At 27.8% G+C, this 17351-nt stretch overlaps 1 protein-coding gene across 1 annotated transcript in view; it reads left to right on the forward strand.

The window, feature by feature from the left end:
- Positions 1 to 17351, forward strand: part of l(2)k05819 (transmembrane protein 94-like protein l(2)k05819) — a 116505-nt gene that overhangs the window by 29522 nt on the left and 69632 nt on the right. The window contains exons 8-12 of the mRNA XM_075374755.1: positions 94 to 267; positions 3091 to 3182; positions 3574 to 3764; positions 6350 to 6596; positions 16511 to 16604. Of these exons, the coding sequence (XP_075230870.1) occupies positions 94 to 267; positions 3091 to 3182; positions 3574 to 3764; positions 6350 to 6596; positions 16511 to 16604 (798 nt within the window). The remainder of the gene's footprint in view (positions 1 to 93; positions 268 to 3090; positions 3183 to 3573; positions 3765 to 6349; positions 6597 to 16510; positions 16605 to 17351) is intronic.

Consider the following 17351-nt stretch of genomic DNA (forward strand, 5'->3'; position numbering starts at 1 on the left):
AGTTCTATTTACAGACAATCTTTTTAAAAGTAGTACAACATTATCAAATAAGATAAATATTTAGTTAATTTTTGTTTATATCTTTTCTTTAAGGAGCAATCTGATCCATTTGAAGATACAGATCTTGCTGAAAAAGGATCAAATTTATTGGAGTCACGATTGCCATGGAAAATACGTTGGCAGTTATTTACTGAAGTTTTAATGGGGCATCAAAATTATGGTTTAATAAGATCTGCTAATCTACTTCATGTACTTGGCTCCGTTACGGTAATTGTTTTTTAAATTATCATTTTCTGTTATTTTCTATAATATTATTAAAGTGTGATAAGGCTGTATCTTTACTTATGAGTTGGAATCTGTTTGAATAGTTTGTAGTCCAGTTTGGATAGTTCAATATGTCATATAGGTATTTGGGGATAGGTGTGGATACTTCTTAGGAAGCCTGAGTCTGCTCTTAGGTTAGGTTACAAACCTATATATTGTAGGTTACCTGTTATAATATAGGTTACCTATTGTAACACACATACACACACACACACACACATACACACATATATATATAAAACTGTTCTTAGGTTAGTGGTTAGGTTGTTATAGTGATATTCATCAGTAATGTAATTCATGCTTGCAAGGACCTTGAAGATGTCCTTTGACAGCTTGCAGGCTGAATTTTTCTTATATGATGTGTCTGTATGATAAGCATAACATGTTCTGTAATATTGTCAGGTAAAGTAGGGCATCCTAATATGACTTAATATATTTTAATGTTTATGTGACAACATGATTGCAGTACAACCTTGAAGTTGCACATAAAAAAAGAATTTTCTTGAAAATGGTCTGTTTAACCCTAGGTAATTAATAAAGTTTTCTGTTGGCTGGCAGAACTATTGTATTTTTAGAATTTTGTAGAGGGTTTTTTTTTAACTAGCTTTGTTATTTTGGACTTAAATGAAAATTCTTGTTGGTAGAAGCAACATCATATATTAAAATCTAAGTTTATTTGTTTGCTATATTTTCTGGTAGAGCTACTTTTTTAGAAGTATACTATTACAGTGTACTTTCTTTCTTTTTCCTGTTTAACCTCCGGTAACCACCGTTTAGATAATTCTTCAGAGTATGATATGTATGAGTGTAAATGAAGTGTAGTCTTGTACATTCTCAGTTCGACCATTCCTGAGATGTGTGGTTAATTGAAACCCAACCACCAAAGAACACTGGTATCCACGATTTAGTATTCAAATCCATGTAAAAATAACTGGCTTTACTATGACTTGAACTCTGGAACTCTTGACTTCCAAATCAGCTGATTTGGGAAGACACATTCACCACTAGACCAACCCGGTGGGTTATTACAATGTACTATAGCACAATTAGTGTTACTACCAACACATAAATTCTTATTGATATTCAGTAAATCACATTAAATGCATTCATTAGCTTTACTAGCGTGTGGAAGTGTAGTGAAACCCAAAATTCTTGTAATAAAATGTATTTTACTTTCTTCTAGATTCATTACAAATTTTTTGTTGGGAGAGAAGAAACATTCCTGAAAAAATGCACTGTTGATACAGAGTAATCTACCAATTCAGTTTGGGTGAATCAAAGCTATTCGCTCTCTGGATTTTGACCTAATTTGGATTTTCTATAAAAGATTAGGGGGGGACATCTTTCAGGAAATTTTGATTGAAAAATCGAGGAGCCCGCCCAGAGGGGTTGAAGTTTTAATAAATATATATGTTCATCTGAATTGATAGATTACTTCATCACCCATCCACTTGTAAACATTGACAATTTTATTCATGAAATGTCAAGACTAGTTTGTATAATCAGCATCCATTAAAGAAATATTTCAAATCATTGACACATGCTTTGTGTTACAAATGTATCAATAATATTAATAATAATATTCAGTGTCAAGAATAAATATAATAAATAATACTGCTTCCAGATTAAAAAAAGAAAAAAAAGGATTTTAGTAGATCTAGAATCTCATTGATTGTTTAGAGAATTCATTGTACATCTGAATGTATGTATCCTCCTGTGAAGGAATAATTTAGTTCATTTTTGATTAATTTTGTTTAAAAGATTGTAAAAACGTGATCAGTATCCTTTCAACCAAAACTTATGAAAAACCAACTGTTAGTATATAAGTTTATAAGGTCTATGAAGGCATAATTGGTAGTTTATTCTCTTTCTATTTCTTTAATAAATTTTTCTTGTTAACAGGTAAGATTTCTAAAAACCATATGAAAAGTATAAGCACGCTTGTTTGAAAACATAGTCATCTACACACTTTCGCTTCTACTCTGCTGTAAATTCATTTTTACTTTCACTCATTAAATTTTTTTTTGAAGTCACATAGTGCAATGCAGTGGGGGGATACATGCTAAAAAAATTATTGATTTGTGTTCAATTTATGTATTAATTGCCAGATTGTAATAATTCTTTTAGAAGATTTGTACACATTATCATAGAATTCATGTATGCAGTGAATTTATGTACATTAGATTATAAATTATTTAATACAATAAATTTAAGTAAATTTTACAAATAATAAAATATCAAAATAAATTTAAAACATTAAACTTTATTTATTTAAATAGTAATAACAGACTGATGCTCAGTAACAGTTACTGTTGCTTAATAACAGAAAATGGATTTTGTGGTATATGAAAAATGTCAATACTTTGACACAAATTGGAACTTCCTCATAAAAAAAGCAGAGATGCTACCACTCTGCCATGAACATTGGCATTGTTAATACAAAAGATAAGTTAATGAATTGAATGTAAAATAATCATAAAAAATTAATGTTAGTAAAATAAAAAAATAATCAATTAAATTATAAACAAATCAATAAAACAAAAATATAGTAACTGAAGTGGCCAACTGCATTGTTGAACTTTATTCTAACTTAAAATTGAGCTTACACTTATAGTGATAAAAGTTGCTACCTATTAATGAAAAAAAATACCTTTTGCTTTCTGACTTTCAGTTTGAAAAACTCCTGTAAATTTAGAACTTATGATATATTTAATAGACAACCATGTATGCCATTAGTTTTGTTCATTAAAAATTTTGTTTTTTCAGTCATTATGTTGTGTTGATAAAAAGGGTATTCTGTCTTGGCCTAATCCAACTGCTGAAAAAATATTTTTCTTAAGAAAACCTGATACACCAAGGTAATGATGATTTTTATTATTTTTTTCTTTTAAAATTTTCTTTTTTTTTGTTAATGTTAATTCCTTTCATTAAAATTATATTTTAACTCATTATTAAAATATTATTTTGTATTATAATATTTTTGTTGTCTTATTCAGTAAATTTAAATTAAAATTATCTTGCATATTATTAAATTGTTTTTTCAGTTGTTTTTTTAAAGTATTGTAAAGCTGAATTTAAAGAAACAAGCAGAAAATTATGCCTAACCTCTTAACTGCCGAACACAAACTGTCATATTCCTTCCTTCATCTTCTCTTGTTATAAATCCTACCTGATTCTTATAGAAATTGTAATTTTCAACTAATAGTTAGATTTAATATTATATATTAGTAATGTATGTGTCCATTACAGTTGTAGTAGTACGGATAATCGTCAGAGACATGAGCCTGAAGATGATAATGTTGGTCAACATACCAGTACTCCGGCTGCTGCTGTGATTAATGAACACCTTGGTGGTAGTGATAATATTAAAGAACATAATGACAGTGATAATAATGAAATTAAACCTGTTAGTTCAAAACACTCAGCACCACAATCTCATGGTAATTATTACTCTGTTTATTTCTTTTATCAAAATTGTTACCGTTTACTTTTTATGAACTACATTTATGAAAATACAAGGGTTGTTAAAAAATTAGAGATAAATAACTGTAGAAAAAAAATATTATTTATTCTGTAACATGAAACTATTGTTATCTTTCAACATTATTTATATGTAAATAATATTATATATCAACTTAAAAAACTTAACTATTCATTTATTACAATTTCTAACATTCTTGTTGTAGTTTAGTTTCTTTGTCTTTTATTTAGATTATTCATTATCTATTAAATACTGATTTGAATACTGATTAAATACTGGTTGATACTTGCCAATACTTGGTATTGGCATTTTTCATATACTGAAAAATTCATTTGTTAAAAAATAGAAAAGAATTCATTTGAAAAAAAAGAAAAGATTATTGTGTATTTAATTTCTAAGAGCAACATATTCTATTTCTAGCTTTACGTTTAAAAATGTATGGCATGAATAAGATTTAAGTTTTAAGTGATATTATAAAGTTACTCCAAAGTTACAAGTGAAATGAACAGTTTAAAGAATTTGGCTTAAAAACTTTAAAAATAAAAACATTATCATTTCAAAGATGTTATCATGTCTGTGATAAAAAGTAAAAAAACGCGATGAAGTTAGAAAACAGTCAGTACAAAGTCTCTTAATAGTATGATCTGTAAAAGTTATACATCTCATTAGAAGGCTTTGTAAAGCAGCTCACTCTTACCACCAAGTTAAAAACTATAAGATATATTAAAGTTCCAAAAAAAATAAATAAATAAAAAATATGGTGATAGATAAGAAACAAAATTAAAACTAACTAATAAAGAAATTGCAGAGGTTGAGGTAAAACTTAGATCAGCAAGAGAAAAGATTGAAGAGAAAAAGTAAGTTGATGACTGATCATGTGACCAAGTTTATATAAAGGTTCAGCCTCAGAGTGGGTGATTGTTTACAAGTAGAATATGAAAATTCAGAATGATTGAATTTTCAATCAGAAAAATAAGAAAAAATAAGTAAATTAGTAAAAGTAGGTATGCTAAATGTTATAACCATAATTGTTATAGGAGAGATGACATAAAACTCAATTTGGTTCTAAAAAAAAATGTGGCTGCTCAGCACCCAGATTCAGACAGTTGATGTATTGCAATACTACCTTTTGCAGACAGTTGTTGAGTTCTCCTGTCAGGGTATTCAGTTAGTTAATAAGTCCTCATTTGTTTCAAAATGCTGGGAAACCAGAGTCACCTTTGTTTTGGCGAATAGATAGTAATTGCTGGGCACTAAGACCAAGTACGTGATATTGAAAATTATAAAAAAATCTGTCTGACTGATCACATATCATTTATGTGACCTGTAGAGTGTGGGGACATTTGTTTTCATTTAGAACTGTATTCTCTATGAGCATACTGTACTAGTTTTTTTACATTGAAGTGCTTTCAGTGTCATGCAGTAAATTTCTGATGTTAATGTGGCCCATATTTCAAACATTTTGTTTGCAAAATATTATAATAGTTGTTTTTCAGTTTAATAGTGCTTGGACGTTTTTTTGGATTGTTGAGAGAGTGTTGTTTATCCACTACTTGGACTGACCCTTGGTCTCTACGTTTGAAATTGACCCAGGTCTTGTATTATTACAATTTTATTAGTTACATATTATTCTAGAACTCAAGGAATATCTAGGATCATTCTTTGAGTTTTTTCCTTGTCAATCAGTATTTTAATGATTATTTTGCACAGGACTTTTGGAAACCCAGCCTATTTGTCATGATCTTGTTAAAAAATGTCTTGAAATTACTGAAAATTCATTTGAAAGTTCAGAAATCATGAAATGATGTTTATCCTTATGATCTGTTCAACTTTTTGAATGGTATGATATATGATATAGTGTCATCTTTTCCTTCCTTGTTATATACGCCTATATATGATTATTTGGATTCTGGTACCAATCTTTTACAGTGCTGTCACACATCAAGTTTATAATTAGTACATAATTGTTGATTGCTTTTGCAGTGCTATGTCCTTCTGCTTATTAAACCAAATCTCATCTGCACCTCACAGCTTGGAGGACAGTAATGTAAACAACATATTTTGAGCTGTTGCTTTATGAGCTAACTAGAATGGATGGCAGATGGACATTTAATGAGATTATACCATTTTAGAAAAAATTGTTGCTGTTCTTCATCCTATTAGTTATCTCATTACCCATTCTTAAACATTTTCTAAATTCTTATTTAAAAGTCTACTCTCCAAAGTTATATCATTTAAAAAATTCTTTTACTTACCCACTACCACTTTTCCTTCTTATTTATTTTCAAGCAGTGTAATTTCATTTCTAAATTCCAAATATCCAACTGAAATTGTAAATTTTCAGTGTGCATTTGCACATCTTCAATTAGATTTTGCATAGCCTAAAACCATTCTGGGTAAATCTTCTGCTTAGTAAAAAAAATAAATAAATACTTTGAGGTCATGTTTTCCTATACATAAACAGATCATTGTATTTTATGTTTTAAATAAGCAGTCTGTAATATAATTAATACATTATCTACATAAATGAATTTTCTATTATAGCTGAGAGCAGTTCTGGTCATATGCAAGCTGAAGTATTAGATTTGACTCATGATCACACATGTGCTTTTAAACTTGAATTCGATGATGCTGGGTGGAAACGACATATCTCATCATTGAAACCGCTTGGGTTGGCGATACTTTTAAACACTTGTAATATGGATACACAGGAACATTATACGCAGTTCTGTTCTCATGTTACCTGTGAAGCATTGTATAATGAAGATTTAGTTCCTATTACTAATAGAAGGTATTATTAATTATTTTTATTTTTTAATGTTTTATGTTTTTTTTTTGTTTTTTTTTTTACACTGTAATAATTGTTATAACCAAATTATATGTTTAACCCATTCAATGTGAATAATACCTATCAGATAATGAATAGAATATTAATTTAAGGGAAAAAGTTTTGAGACTACTTTCATATGCTATATTGGAGCAAATTTTACATTTGAGTAAATATGCTTTACCCAAAATGTATAAATAATTCACTTTAATTAATTTAGATGCTAACTTCTTACATTAATAGTTATACCAAATCTTTTCTATTGTCATAGTATTTTTCTGATTATCATGTTTACAAATTTGGGTGCACCTTTTAATAAACATTCTTACCCCTTATTGCAACAGTCCTTCAAATCAAATTCTGTTTATAACAGTATTTAAATATTGCATTAAGAATAGATATTTCTGTACTTGCACTTACCCTGAGACTTTGACCACAGTCAGTCTCTATGTACGTTTGAAGAAAAATAATTATTTATATTTATATTAAAACACATTTGTAATTGAATTTATTGCAGTAATGCAGTTTTAATTCAAGCAAAGAACTCATAACAGTAAGTGCTTTTGATTCGTGGATCAGTTGGTTGTATTGATGGTAGCTGGCTATGTCTAAAACAACTTTTAGGCCACTGTTTTGAACAACTTTTCTGTTAAGTTTTAAATCACAGTACTCTGTGTACTGTGTTCTATGATTGGACCTTTTTTTGAATAGATTGAAAACCTAACATTTCTAAAAAAGATGTATGAGGACGAATGGAAAATCTTCAAAGATTATAATATTTTATCAAAGATGCAGTAAATTGTAGCTCTTACACAACCTTATCGTACTGCAACATTGCAACGTCTCAGGAAGTTAAATATTAGAAATTCAAACTTGTGTTGCGAGGTGAAATGCCAGCAACCAAAACTATGTTCAGTGAACTGGTCATTGGGAATATATTTTTTAGTACATAATTATAGTCAGTTATATTTAAAATACAAAAAACAAATTGTGAATGCTGCTCATGATGACACAACAGAGTTTTAGATGATGAGCCAGATTTCTATTTTTAGTTCTTATTTACTTAAATTTTTTATGCAATATTATCAGTTACTCCATTAAAGAAGAAAAAGATATTTATTATGTTGTTTTTTTTTAAATTAAGATTCATCTACTTATGTTATTGATAAATATTATAAAATTTAATAACTTTACAAAAATTTGCTTCACTGACAAATTAGTGACAAATTTGCTTCATTTTTTCCTTTTTAACTGATAAAATTTTTAAAGTTAACTGACACTTCTTACTCAATTTTAATGTAAGTAAATTTTGTTCAGTTTACATTAGATCCATTAATTTTGTATTTTTAGCTTGAAAATTATACACAGAAGCAGTATCTTATTAATTAGTATTATGATGTAAAATAAATTTAAAAAATTAGTATTTATCTCCAATCTTTTAGGGCTTGATAAAATACTGAACTTTAGTGGCAACATTTGCTTATTAATAAATTTTCTGGAAATTATAATTCACATTTGAATTATGTTAGAAATCTTTTCCAAGAAGTCATATTGTACTTGTAGTTACATTTTTAGCCCTAATTTTTACATACTATTATGTTATATGATAGGTAAACAAAGCAACCTAGTTTGTTTATGTTCATTTGGTTATGTTAGTGTTATTATTGTGTTTGTTTGTTTTTTTTGTTTTTTTTTTGCTTGTTTGTGTATTACTTATTGTTGTATGACTTACTGTTCTTTATAAAAAATAAATAATGAAAAGCACAGTATTTTAGATGAAATTTATCAATGCAATTGATGAGTATTATTATGGATTTCCATGCAAACCACATATATGTCCGTTGAAGTGTACAATTACATTATTTCACGGAATGACACTAATTTTTTGTTGAAGTAATTCATTCTACCTGTTAAGCTATGACATAGCATCTTTATTTTATAATTAAAAGAAATATTTAAATTACTTGTAAAAATTTTTTAAATCTTGCTTGCCAAACCATTGATGAGGTATGCATAAGAGTTTTCTATGTGTATACAGGGATTTCATTAACTCTTCTGCATGTTACAACAAACTGGGCACATTCCCTATTTACTCCTGCTGTATTTCTGTATACTGTATACTGTATTTCTGTATTTTAGATGAAATTTATCAATGCAATTGATGAGTATTATTATGGATTTCCATGCAAACCACATATATGTCCGTTGAAGTGTACAATTACATTATTTCACGGAATGACACTAATTTTTTGTTGAAGTAATTCATTCTACCTGTTAAGCTATGACATAGCATCTTTATTTTATAATTAAAAGAAATATTTAAATTACTTGTAAAAATTTTTTAAATCTTGCTTGCCAAACCATTGATGAGGTATGCATAAGAGTTTTCTATGTGTATACAGGGATTTCATTAACTCTTCTGCATGTTACAACAAACTGGGCACATTCCCTATTTACTCCTGCTGTATTTCTGTATACTCTACTTGTATTATACTACTTGCAGTCACATACTACCATATATTATTTACATGAACTGAAATGAACTATTTCAATAAGAGTTTTACAGACAAGAAATTACTAATTAATTTTGTGTTTTATACTTTTTCTTTTGTTTTTATACTTTTTCTGTTTTATGAAATGATACAAAAATCTTTATTGTCTCATGTACAATAATTAAAGTGCAAAATGATATATTGTACTGACATTTAACTTTTGTGTTATTATAATGACGCATTACTTGTAATTAACCATAAAACATACATATATGGAATGGTACTTTATCCTGAGGTTAAATACTTTCTGGTATTTGTTAATAAATATATGTGTACAATAAGATGCTTGAAAGAAAAAATACAACTGCCACTGCAATTCACAAAAAAAAAAAAAAAATAAAAGTAAAAACTTTTCTTTCAATGACAAATAAAAGTTGGCTTTTGTTCTTTTAAAACATTATACATTTACAAAACAGTTACAAACATATGTCAAAATATATGAATATATACAAAACATATCAATGTTATCATCTTTCTGAATAAATTTCTTTATGGAAATTACTATAATACAGAGTGCAGCATAAAAACTTGTGAAGGGTTTTGAAAAGAAATAATAGTTAATTACTTATCATATTTTAACATTTATTTTTCTTATATAATTTGGTATACATTAAATCAATGTGTACACAATTCTCAATTACACAAAAGGTATGAAAAACAAATTTAAGTTTTTAAAGTTACAACATCCAACTGATATCCATTTTTTACCAGATGCTCTCTTAAAGCCGTTCACAAAAGCTGTAATATTAAAATCAAGACATAAAAATATCTTGTAAATTAATTAATGTGTTTTTAATATTTTATTTAATATAGTGTAGTTTTTCCACCATTTTTACATTTTCAAGCATATAATAAAATGTAGTTGCTAAATATAAATAAAAACTTCTTAAAATATGTTACACTTGCTCTAGATTTTTTTTTTACAAATTTTTCACATCACCAAAAAATAATTTAGTTTTTGTTTACATTAACTAAATAATACTTTTCTGACAAATGTAGTAATGTACTGTTTCAAAATAAAATTAAAATTTTCTAACTTTTCTCTGTTTTATTCAACTTATCCTACAACATTTTGTTTAAAATTAAATTATCTACAAGTTTTGTAGAAAATTTTTACATATTTACTACCCATTTAACAATGTTATGTCAAATATAAAAAAAATATGATTTTTTACTCCAATTTATTGGTTTTCACCCCAGATTTCTCAAAAATTACAGCAGATATTGTTCTGGGACCTATTGTATTCTATTTTTCAGTTCAAAAATCATAAGAAATCATTAATTCTGCTCCTTATTTAACATCCTAAAAATTTCAGTACGATATCATTTGACTGGGGTAGCTGTAATCCGAGCAAATTTTTTTCACTAGTTGTAACTTGCAAACAAAGAATTTTAGAACAAGTTTATATAAATTTTTTCTGTTATTTTCAAAAGTAGAATAGTAGTGTGTCTGTCTGTCTGTCTGTGTGTGTGTGTGTGTGTGTGTGTGTGTGTGTGTGTGTGTGTGTGTGTGTGCGCGTGTGTGCATGTGTACACTACTAAAATTATGTTTTTTGAATATATATAAGATTATAATTGTTAGCATGCTTTGTCAGGGATATCAAAGTCAAATATATTTTTTTTAAATCCGATGTGGACACCATATATGGCTTCCTCGTACACCTATAAAGTTACATTTACACATTTTTTGCTGCACCTCATTAAAACTTATTTTATTTGAAAGTGATATACGATCCTCCAATTCTTTAATAAAATGGACAGTTACACAGTTGCTAAAAAATTGGTGTTTATTTACATCAAATATTTATACAATACAATCTTACCTGAAATAAGATTATTCTAATATACAAAGATCATGCTTAATGTTTAAAAAAAAATTGTTTTTCGTAAGCAAATTATTTCTAATTCTGAAAGAAAATAACTATAGTGACCTTTTTCTGTAAAATGTTAAATCAGTAAGATCCATATTACTGTAACTAACAAGGGGAAGGCATGGGCTTTGTGTATAATTATACTCAAGGAAAATGGCCCTAAAAATTTCCTTAGCATTTTATATTAGTTTATATATTAATTTTCTTTCATATCGCTCAAGTTGATATGTGATGTAAGTGAGAACATGTCCGATCCGTAACCATGCACACATCGGTTCGAATCCGACTTCATGTACCCTTTTTTTTAACCTTTTTTTTTTAATTTAAATACATTGATTTATTAATAATTATTGACCTCCGATTGTAAAAATGTTTGAATTAAAATGAAAAATACATAAAATTTTATTTCACTAATATCTTCTGATTTTTTTTCAAATTTTTTTGTATTGAATTATTATTTGTTAATTTTTTTTTTTACAATCAGAGGTTAATAATTTATTAATAAATCAATATATTTAAGTTAAAAAAAAGTTGAAAAAATATATGTGTATGAAGTTGGATTCGAACAGAAGTGCCTTCCCCTTGTAGGATCCAAATATTTCATTTATTAAAATTTTATTTGATTATTACTCTAGAACCAATGAAAATAAGAACCACTTATGATATATCTTTGAAAAGCTCTCAACAAGGGCTTATTACTGCAAGAAAAAGTCCAAAATCCAAATGTTTGACACCCTGTTTTATTTTGAGGTCTGACTGTATACACATTTTTGCTCAGTAGATTGCAATCAAAAGGAGAGGTGCCCAACTATATGTTACAACAGTTCTAAATACAAAATTTTGACATTCTACAGCTAATCGTTTTTGAGTTATGTGAGATGCATACGTGCATACGTATGTAACTACCAAACTAGTCATACCAAAACTAGTTAAAATGGATTCAGAGATGGTCAAAGTGTATATTTCCTTTGAAATCTGAAAACTGAAATATTTTGCGATTGCAATACTTCCTTTACTTTGTACAAGGAAGTAAAAATTACAGACATTTTTCTGTTATTCTATAAAGTAATTGATTTCACACCTCAACAGAAACATATTTAAATATTATGTTAAACTCTTATTTTGAGTATAATTAATCTTTTATTGTTTATTTTCATGCATCTGGAAATGGTAGTCTATCTAAAAGGTATGTTGTAGAATATTTTTAAAATGTTGTTTCAGTGCATGTTGAAATGGACAAAAAAAACATTTTTGAATTTTACTATTGTCATTCTTTATTGGCTTAGCATGAGTTGAATATAAAATAAATTAAGTGGGATTGTATTCGAAGTTACAAATTTATCTGTACTTGCAATTATCAATGTGCATTCACTGCATGCATATAAAAAACTTCGGTTTGAGCTGAATCTGTTTATTATTGTTACATTTATCGTTGTTTATATTTTAAATGTTAGATTGGTTTATTTTTACATTATTCCTATAAAGTTGTTGCGAAATCATAAATGCTTTTATTATGACTTTTTTTCATTTTTAGCATAAATATGTATATGGTATGTGTGCACAAGTGTGTGTGCATGCACACACACTTATTCTGTGGGTGTAATATATATATATATATATACATACGTATTACACCTGTGTCTCCCTATAAATGTTTTTTTGATGAATTTTTGTCTAAGATATAACAGGTTATACTATAAAAATTATTGAATTGAAATTATTTCTTGTATAAATAAATGTCTGGTTGCCTGTTTAGTGGAACTGGTTGAATTGTGTTCTATGAAAGTTAAAATGAAAAATTCAGATTTTAGATTTTAATAACTACCATTCTGATCTATAAATATAATTACATTCTCTTAATTATCTTTTTATTACCATTTTCTTTTTTTATTTTCAGAATATCTTTTGAAAATAATAAAATATACACCTAAAATGAAAGAAATTAAATAAAAAAAGCTGGCAAAATATTATGACTTTCCTGGCAGCGCTGATCAATATAACCTTTATAAAGTAAAATATAACTTTTATGAAAGTAATAAAAAAAATTTCTTCTTATTTTGGGTCCAGAATATATTGAAGTTGCCAATGCTGCTTTCTTTTTAATAGCCCTTTAAATGATGAAAAAATTTGCAAAACTTGTTTTTTTTTTTTAATAATAAAAATTAAGATTTACACCCAAAAAACAAAACAATATATATTTTTTAGAAGTGAGGAGTAAATTTTAAGAAGCCTTCTAAAAATATCCATTTATAGGTTATGCTTAACAAATTTGCTTAAGTAAAGTTTTCTCTAAATTTTAACAGTTCCGTCATTAAAGGCAAAAATAAGAAAAAAAATGTTCAAAAAACCTTTTCTGAATTTTAGGTCTGGGATCTACAATATAAAAAAATGTAGATTTCTTGGTGTGAAGTGTAAACTTTCAAAAATGTTATGAAAAATATTTAAACTGTAGGGGTATAGAGCAAAAGAACAAAAAACATATATTTCAGTTTTAAGAGTTGGGGCTTGATTTTTGTAAATTCTTTTTTTTTATTATTTGTTTATGGATTGTAGGTAACAAGATTGCTTTTTAAAGTTTTCTCTAAATTTCTTCTGAAGAAAATAAAATTTTTTTGCAATATCCCTCATCCTCTAAATAGATTTTGGAAAAAAATTATCATCAGTACCCTGTTTTAGAAATGGTTTGAGTCAAATGTTAAGATAATTAGTTTGTTCATTACTGAGATATAAGGCCAAAAGCAGTGACACATACGTTTGCACATATTTGTTTTTTGGTCTAAATAAACTAATTGGATCATAATACATAAAGATTTGTAAAAAACCTGATGCCCCATATTTGACCACTATTCTTTCGCCTTTAATATAGTTATTCTAGCAATATTCGCTAGAAAAGTAAAATGAGTTTGGTAAATGTGGTTTTTTATCTTATACAAATAGTGTCTTCTCAGACATTTTTACTGACAAACACAATAACTAATTGTGTTTCCTCTCAAAGAAAGAAAAAGTAAAAGTTATATGTGTGTATATATTATACTTCCCTACATAAAATCTATTGATAACAAAGAGGTAAAAATATAAAGAACATTTATTTGGAGTAATTTAGGAGGAAGAATTATATAGTAATTGAAATAATAATGCTTTGAAATTGTCTTGTAAGATAATTTTTTAAAGTTTTTGACAGTTGTGAAGCTTTATGTATGCTACCTATATTGTCAGTGCTTATACTTAGTGATTAATTTGGAAGTAGATATAAAAGATTGTTATTACAATTTGCTGGGTATGATACTAACAGTCATTGAACCCATTTATTATTTTCCTGGATATATAGACCCATCTCTCTAACCATCCATACCATTCGCACAGTTCTGTTTATTTGCTGTTTTGCAAGTAAAGTTCATTTTTATTTTAATTTATTCATTATATGTTTTTTTCTTTAAACTGTATTGAGAATATGTTGTAAATTTTGAATGAGATTTTTGTTTCATTGAGATTTTATTTAAGAGTTGAGAGTTGTTGAAACATTTGTATATAAATTTATTATCCTAGATTACTAGAACTGGTGATAAATAGTTTACACTGAGTATGAGGTCTATGAGAGGTTTGTTATATACAAAACTCAGTATGTTATATACTTACTGTGAGGACTGGCATTGTCGTGAAGGAGAATCACATCTCTGATTGACTGATAGCATCTTTTGCTGCTGTAGGCAGCTCTCACTTCTTCCAAGAGCTGGTAGGTAATACACAGCATTTACATTGTGATGTTCATGGAGAAAATCAATGAACAATATGCTTTTTCAATCCCAAAAGACTGTTGAAAGGTCTTTTCCTGCTGATTGTCACATTTTCAGCTATGCCTCCATTCTTAAGACTTTCCATACTGACTGATTTCAAATCAGGAATATAGTAATAAATCTATATCTCATCACATGTAACTGTTAATGCCAAAAATTATTTCCCTCTTATTGAAATCAATTCAAGTACCTTTAGCAAATTTTCTGTTGGGCTTATTTCTAAATTTGGGTCAGAAGTCTTGGAACTCATTTCTCATAGACTTTGATGAACCCAAGGTGCTTTGTGATAATAGAATGGGCACACTGTGACAGATACCCATTTCCAAAGCAATTCCATTTACTGTAGCATGTTTCATCAAGGTCATAGAGTGATCAAATGTTGTCATCTGTTACATTTTTCCTTGAATGCTATTGCGATAGATTTTTTACAGCTTCACACTCTCTTTTAAATTTACTGGCCCAGTTGTAGACTTTGTATTTGATGGTCATATCTCCAAACTGTGGATGTAGTTTAATTAATATTTTGGAGGGTATGACATAGTCATTCAGGAGGAACTTCATGATAATATATTGTGCAGCTGATGATAGAGCCTCTTGCTCTGACATGCTGCTATTGACCAAAAAGATGCAATTGTGAGGTGGCAGGAACATCCACCACTCGTTACATCTCCACTATCAGTATCCCTCCATGCCAGCCCATTCATGTTTGAATGGAAGCTATAAAGACAAATGTCCAGTTTGTATTTAATGGACCATCATATTAATACACATGAATCTCATACCATGTTACTTAATGGTGATCATCAGTCTGTTTGCCATTCTATGAGGAAATTGTGATCAGGTGAAATATAAATTTTAGTAATAATATTATTAGTTTTATCTAATCTGGTTGTCAAAATTTGATATTTAATTTTGTTGAAAAATGCTGAGATGAGCTAGTTTTAGTAGTTCCTTATGCTGTTTGTTCTTTTTGTCGTCATTGTTTGCATTTCAACATACTCAATTACATCAGTTTTTCTTCTCTTTGACTTAAATATCATGTTTCTATTCACTAGACATTAAAAGCCTAAATATAGTTTTCTGCTAATCGCGTAACATTTAATCTACCAAAAAACTTGTTCGTTGTTATAGAAAAATGTTAACATTTTTATATAATTATGTATGTAATCATCTTTTAAAATGATTGGGTTTTAGTATTAAGTGTTTCGTAATGTGTTAAATTTTATCAATTAGTTTTTTCTTTAAAAATTAAAGCGTATTTTAAATTCAAACATATTATGTATGGTTTCTGTCACAAATTTCTGTCAAAGAATTATTTTGTTCGTAGATTGAAGAAGATGCTAATAATGTTTCTTGATTAATTTCATATAATTAAAACTATTTCATAATGAAACTATACAGCTGCCAATAATAATTACTTTTAAAAGTAATTTTTTAATGTTTGTTAAGAGTTAAGTTTGGAGTTGTAAAAGTATTACTTAAAATTCTGATTATATTATGTGAGGAATAGAGAATAAAAAGGATGTTCAGTCATGTATATGGATTTTTGTAAAATAGAAATCATATCACTATTATTTGCCATATTTTAAACCATAAAACTGTACTAAGTTATAGTATTATTACCAAACTAATTTTATTCTTAAAAACTGTTTTGTTATTAGATGCCTTTGTGAAGTCGCAAAACAAATTGGTTTTACAGAGAGTGCTATCCAAATATTCAAGTTAGAAAGTCAGTTATCAACATTTAGACATGTTGTAAGTGTTTTTTAATGTAAATTTTTTATGTAGTCTGAATTTCAGAATTAGATGTTTTATATTGCTTGTGCCTGTGGAATAAAAATTTTGTAAATTAAACTGTTCCATTTCCAAATATTCTGCGTTGATCCAGTGAGATTGAAACAAAGTTCCAAAGAGATTAAAACAAAGTTTCAGTGAATATTAAGGTCACAACTATATAGAGTTAACATTTGCAACCATCTTGTAGCACAAATCCATTAACATTAACAACTACCTTGATATTCTACATGTACCCAAAAAAGTAATATCATGCATACATACGAGGTCTGTAAATAAAATAATGAAACTGGTTCAGAAAAACTTTTTATTTACAATCCAATTATACATGGACTCTATCACCTTCAAAATAGTTCCCTTGGGAAGCCAGACAAATGTTTTTCCCACTCTTCATAGCAGTGTTGGAACTCAGAAACCGGAATATCCTTCAGGTGGTAGGTTACATTTTTTAAATGTTTTCTATTGTTCCAAAAAGGTGTCCTTTAAGGTGTAAAAGGTGGGAACAGAAAAAAGTTGCAGGGGCTCAAGTTAGATGAATAAGGTGATTGAGGAATTACAGGAATGTTTTTCTTTGCCAAAAACTCATTAATTGAGAATGCATTGTCATGATGCAACATTCAGTTGTCTTTGATGGCTGGTCTCACACAGGCAACTCTTCCGCAGTCTGTCAAGAATTTCTCTGTAAACTTATTAATTTACAGTCTCCTG

Source organism: Lycorma delicatula, chromosome 9, assembly GCF_047948215.1.
Source record: "Lycorma delicatula isolate Av1 chromosome 9, ASM4794821v1, whole genome shotgun sequence".
NCBI classification, from domain to species: Eukaryota; Metazoa; Arthropoda; class Insecta; order Hemiptera; family Fulgoridae; genus Lycorma; species Lycorma delicatula.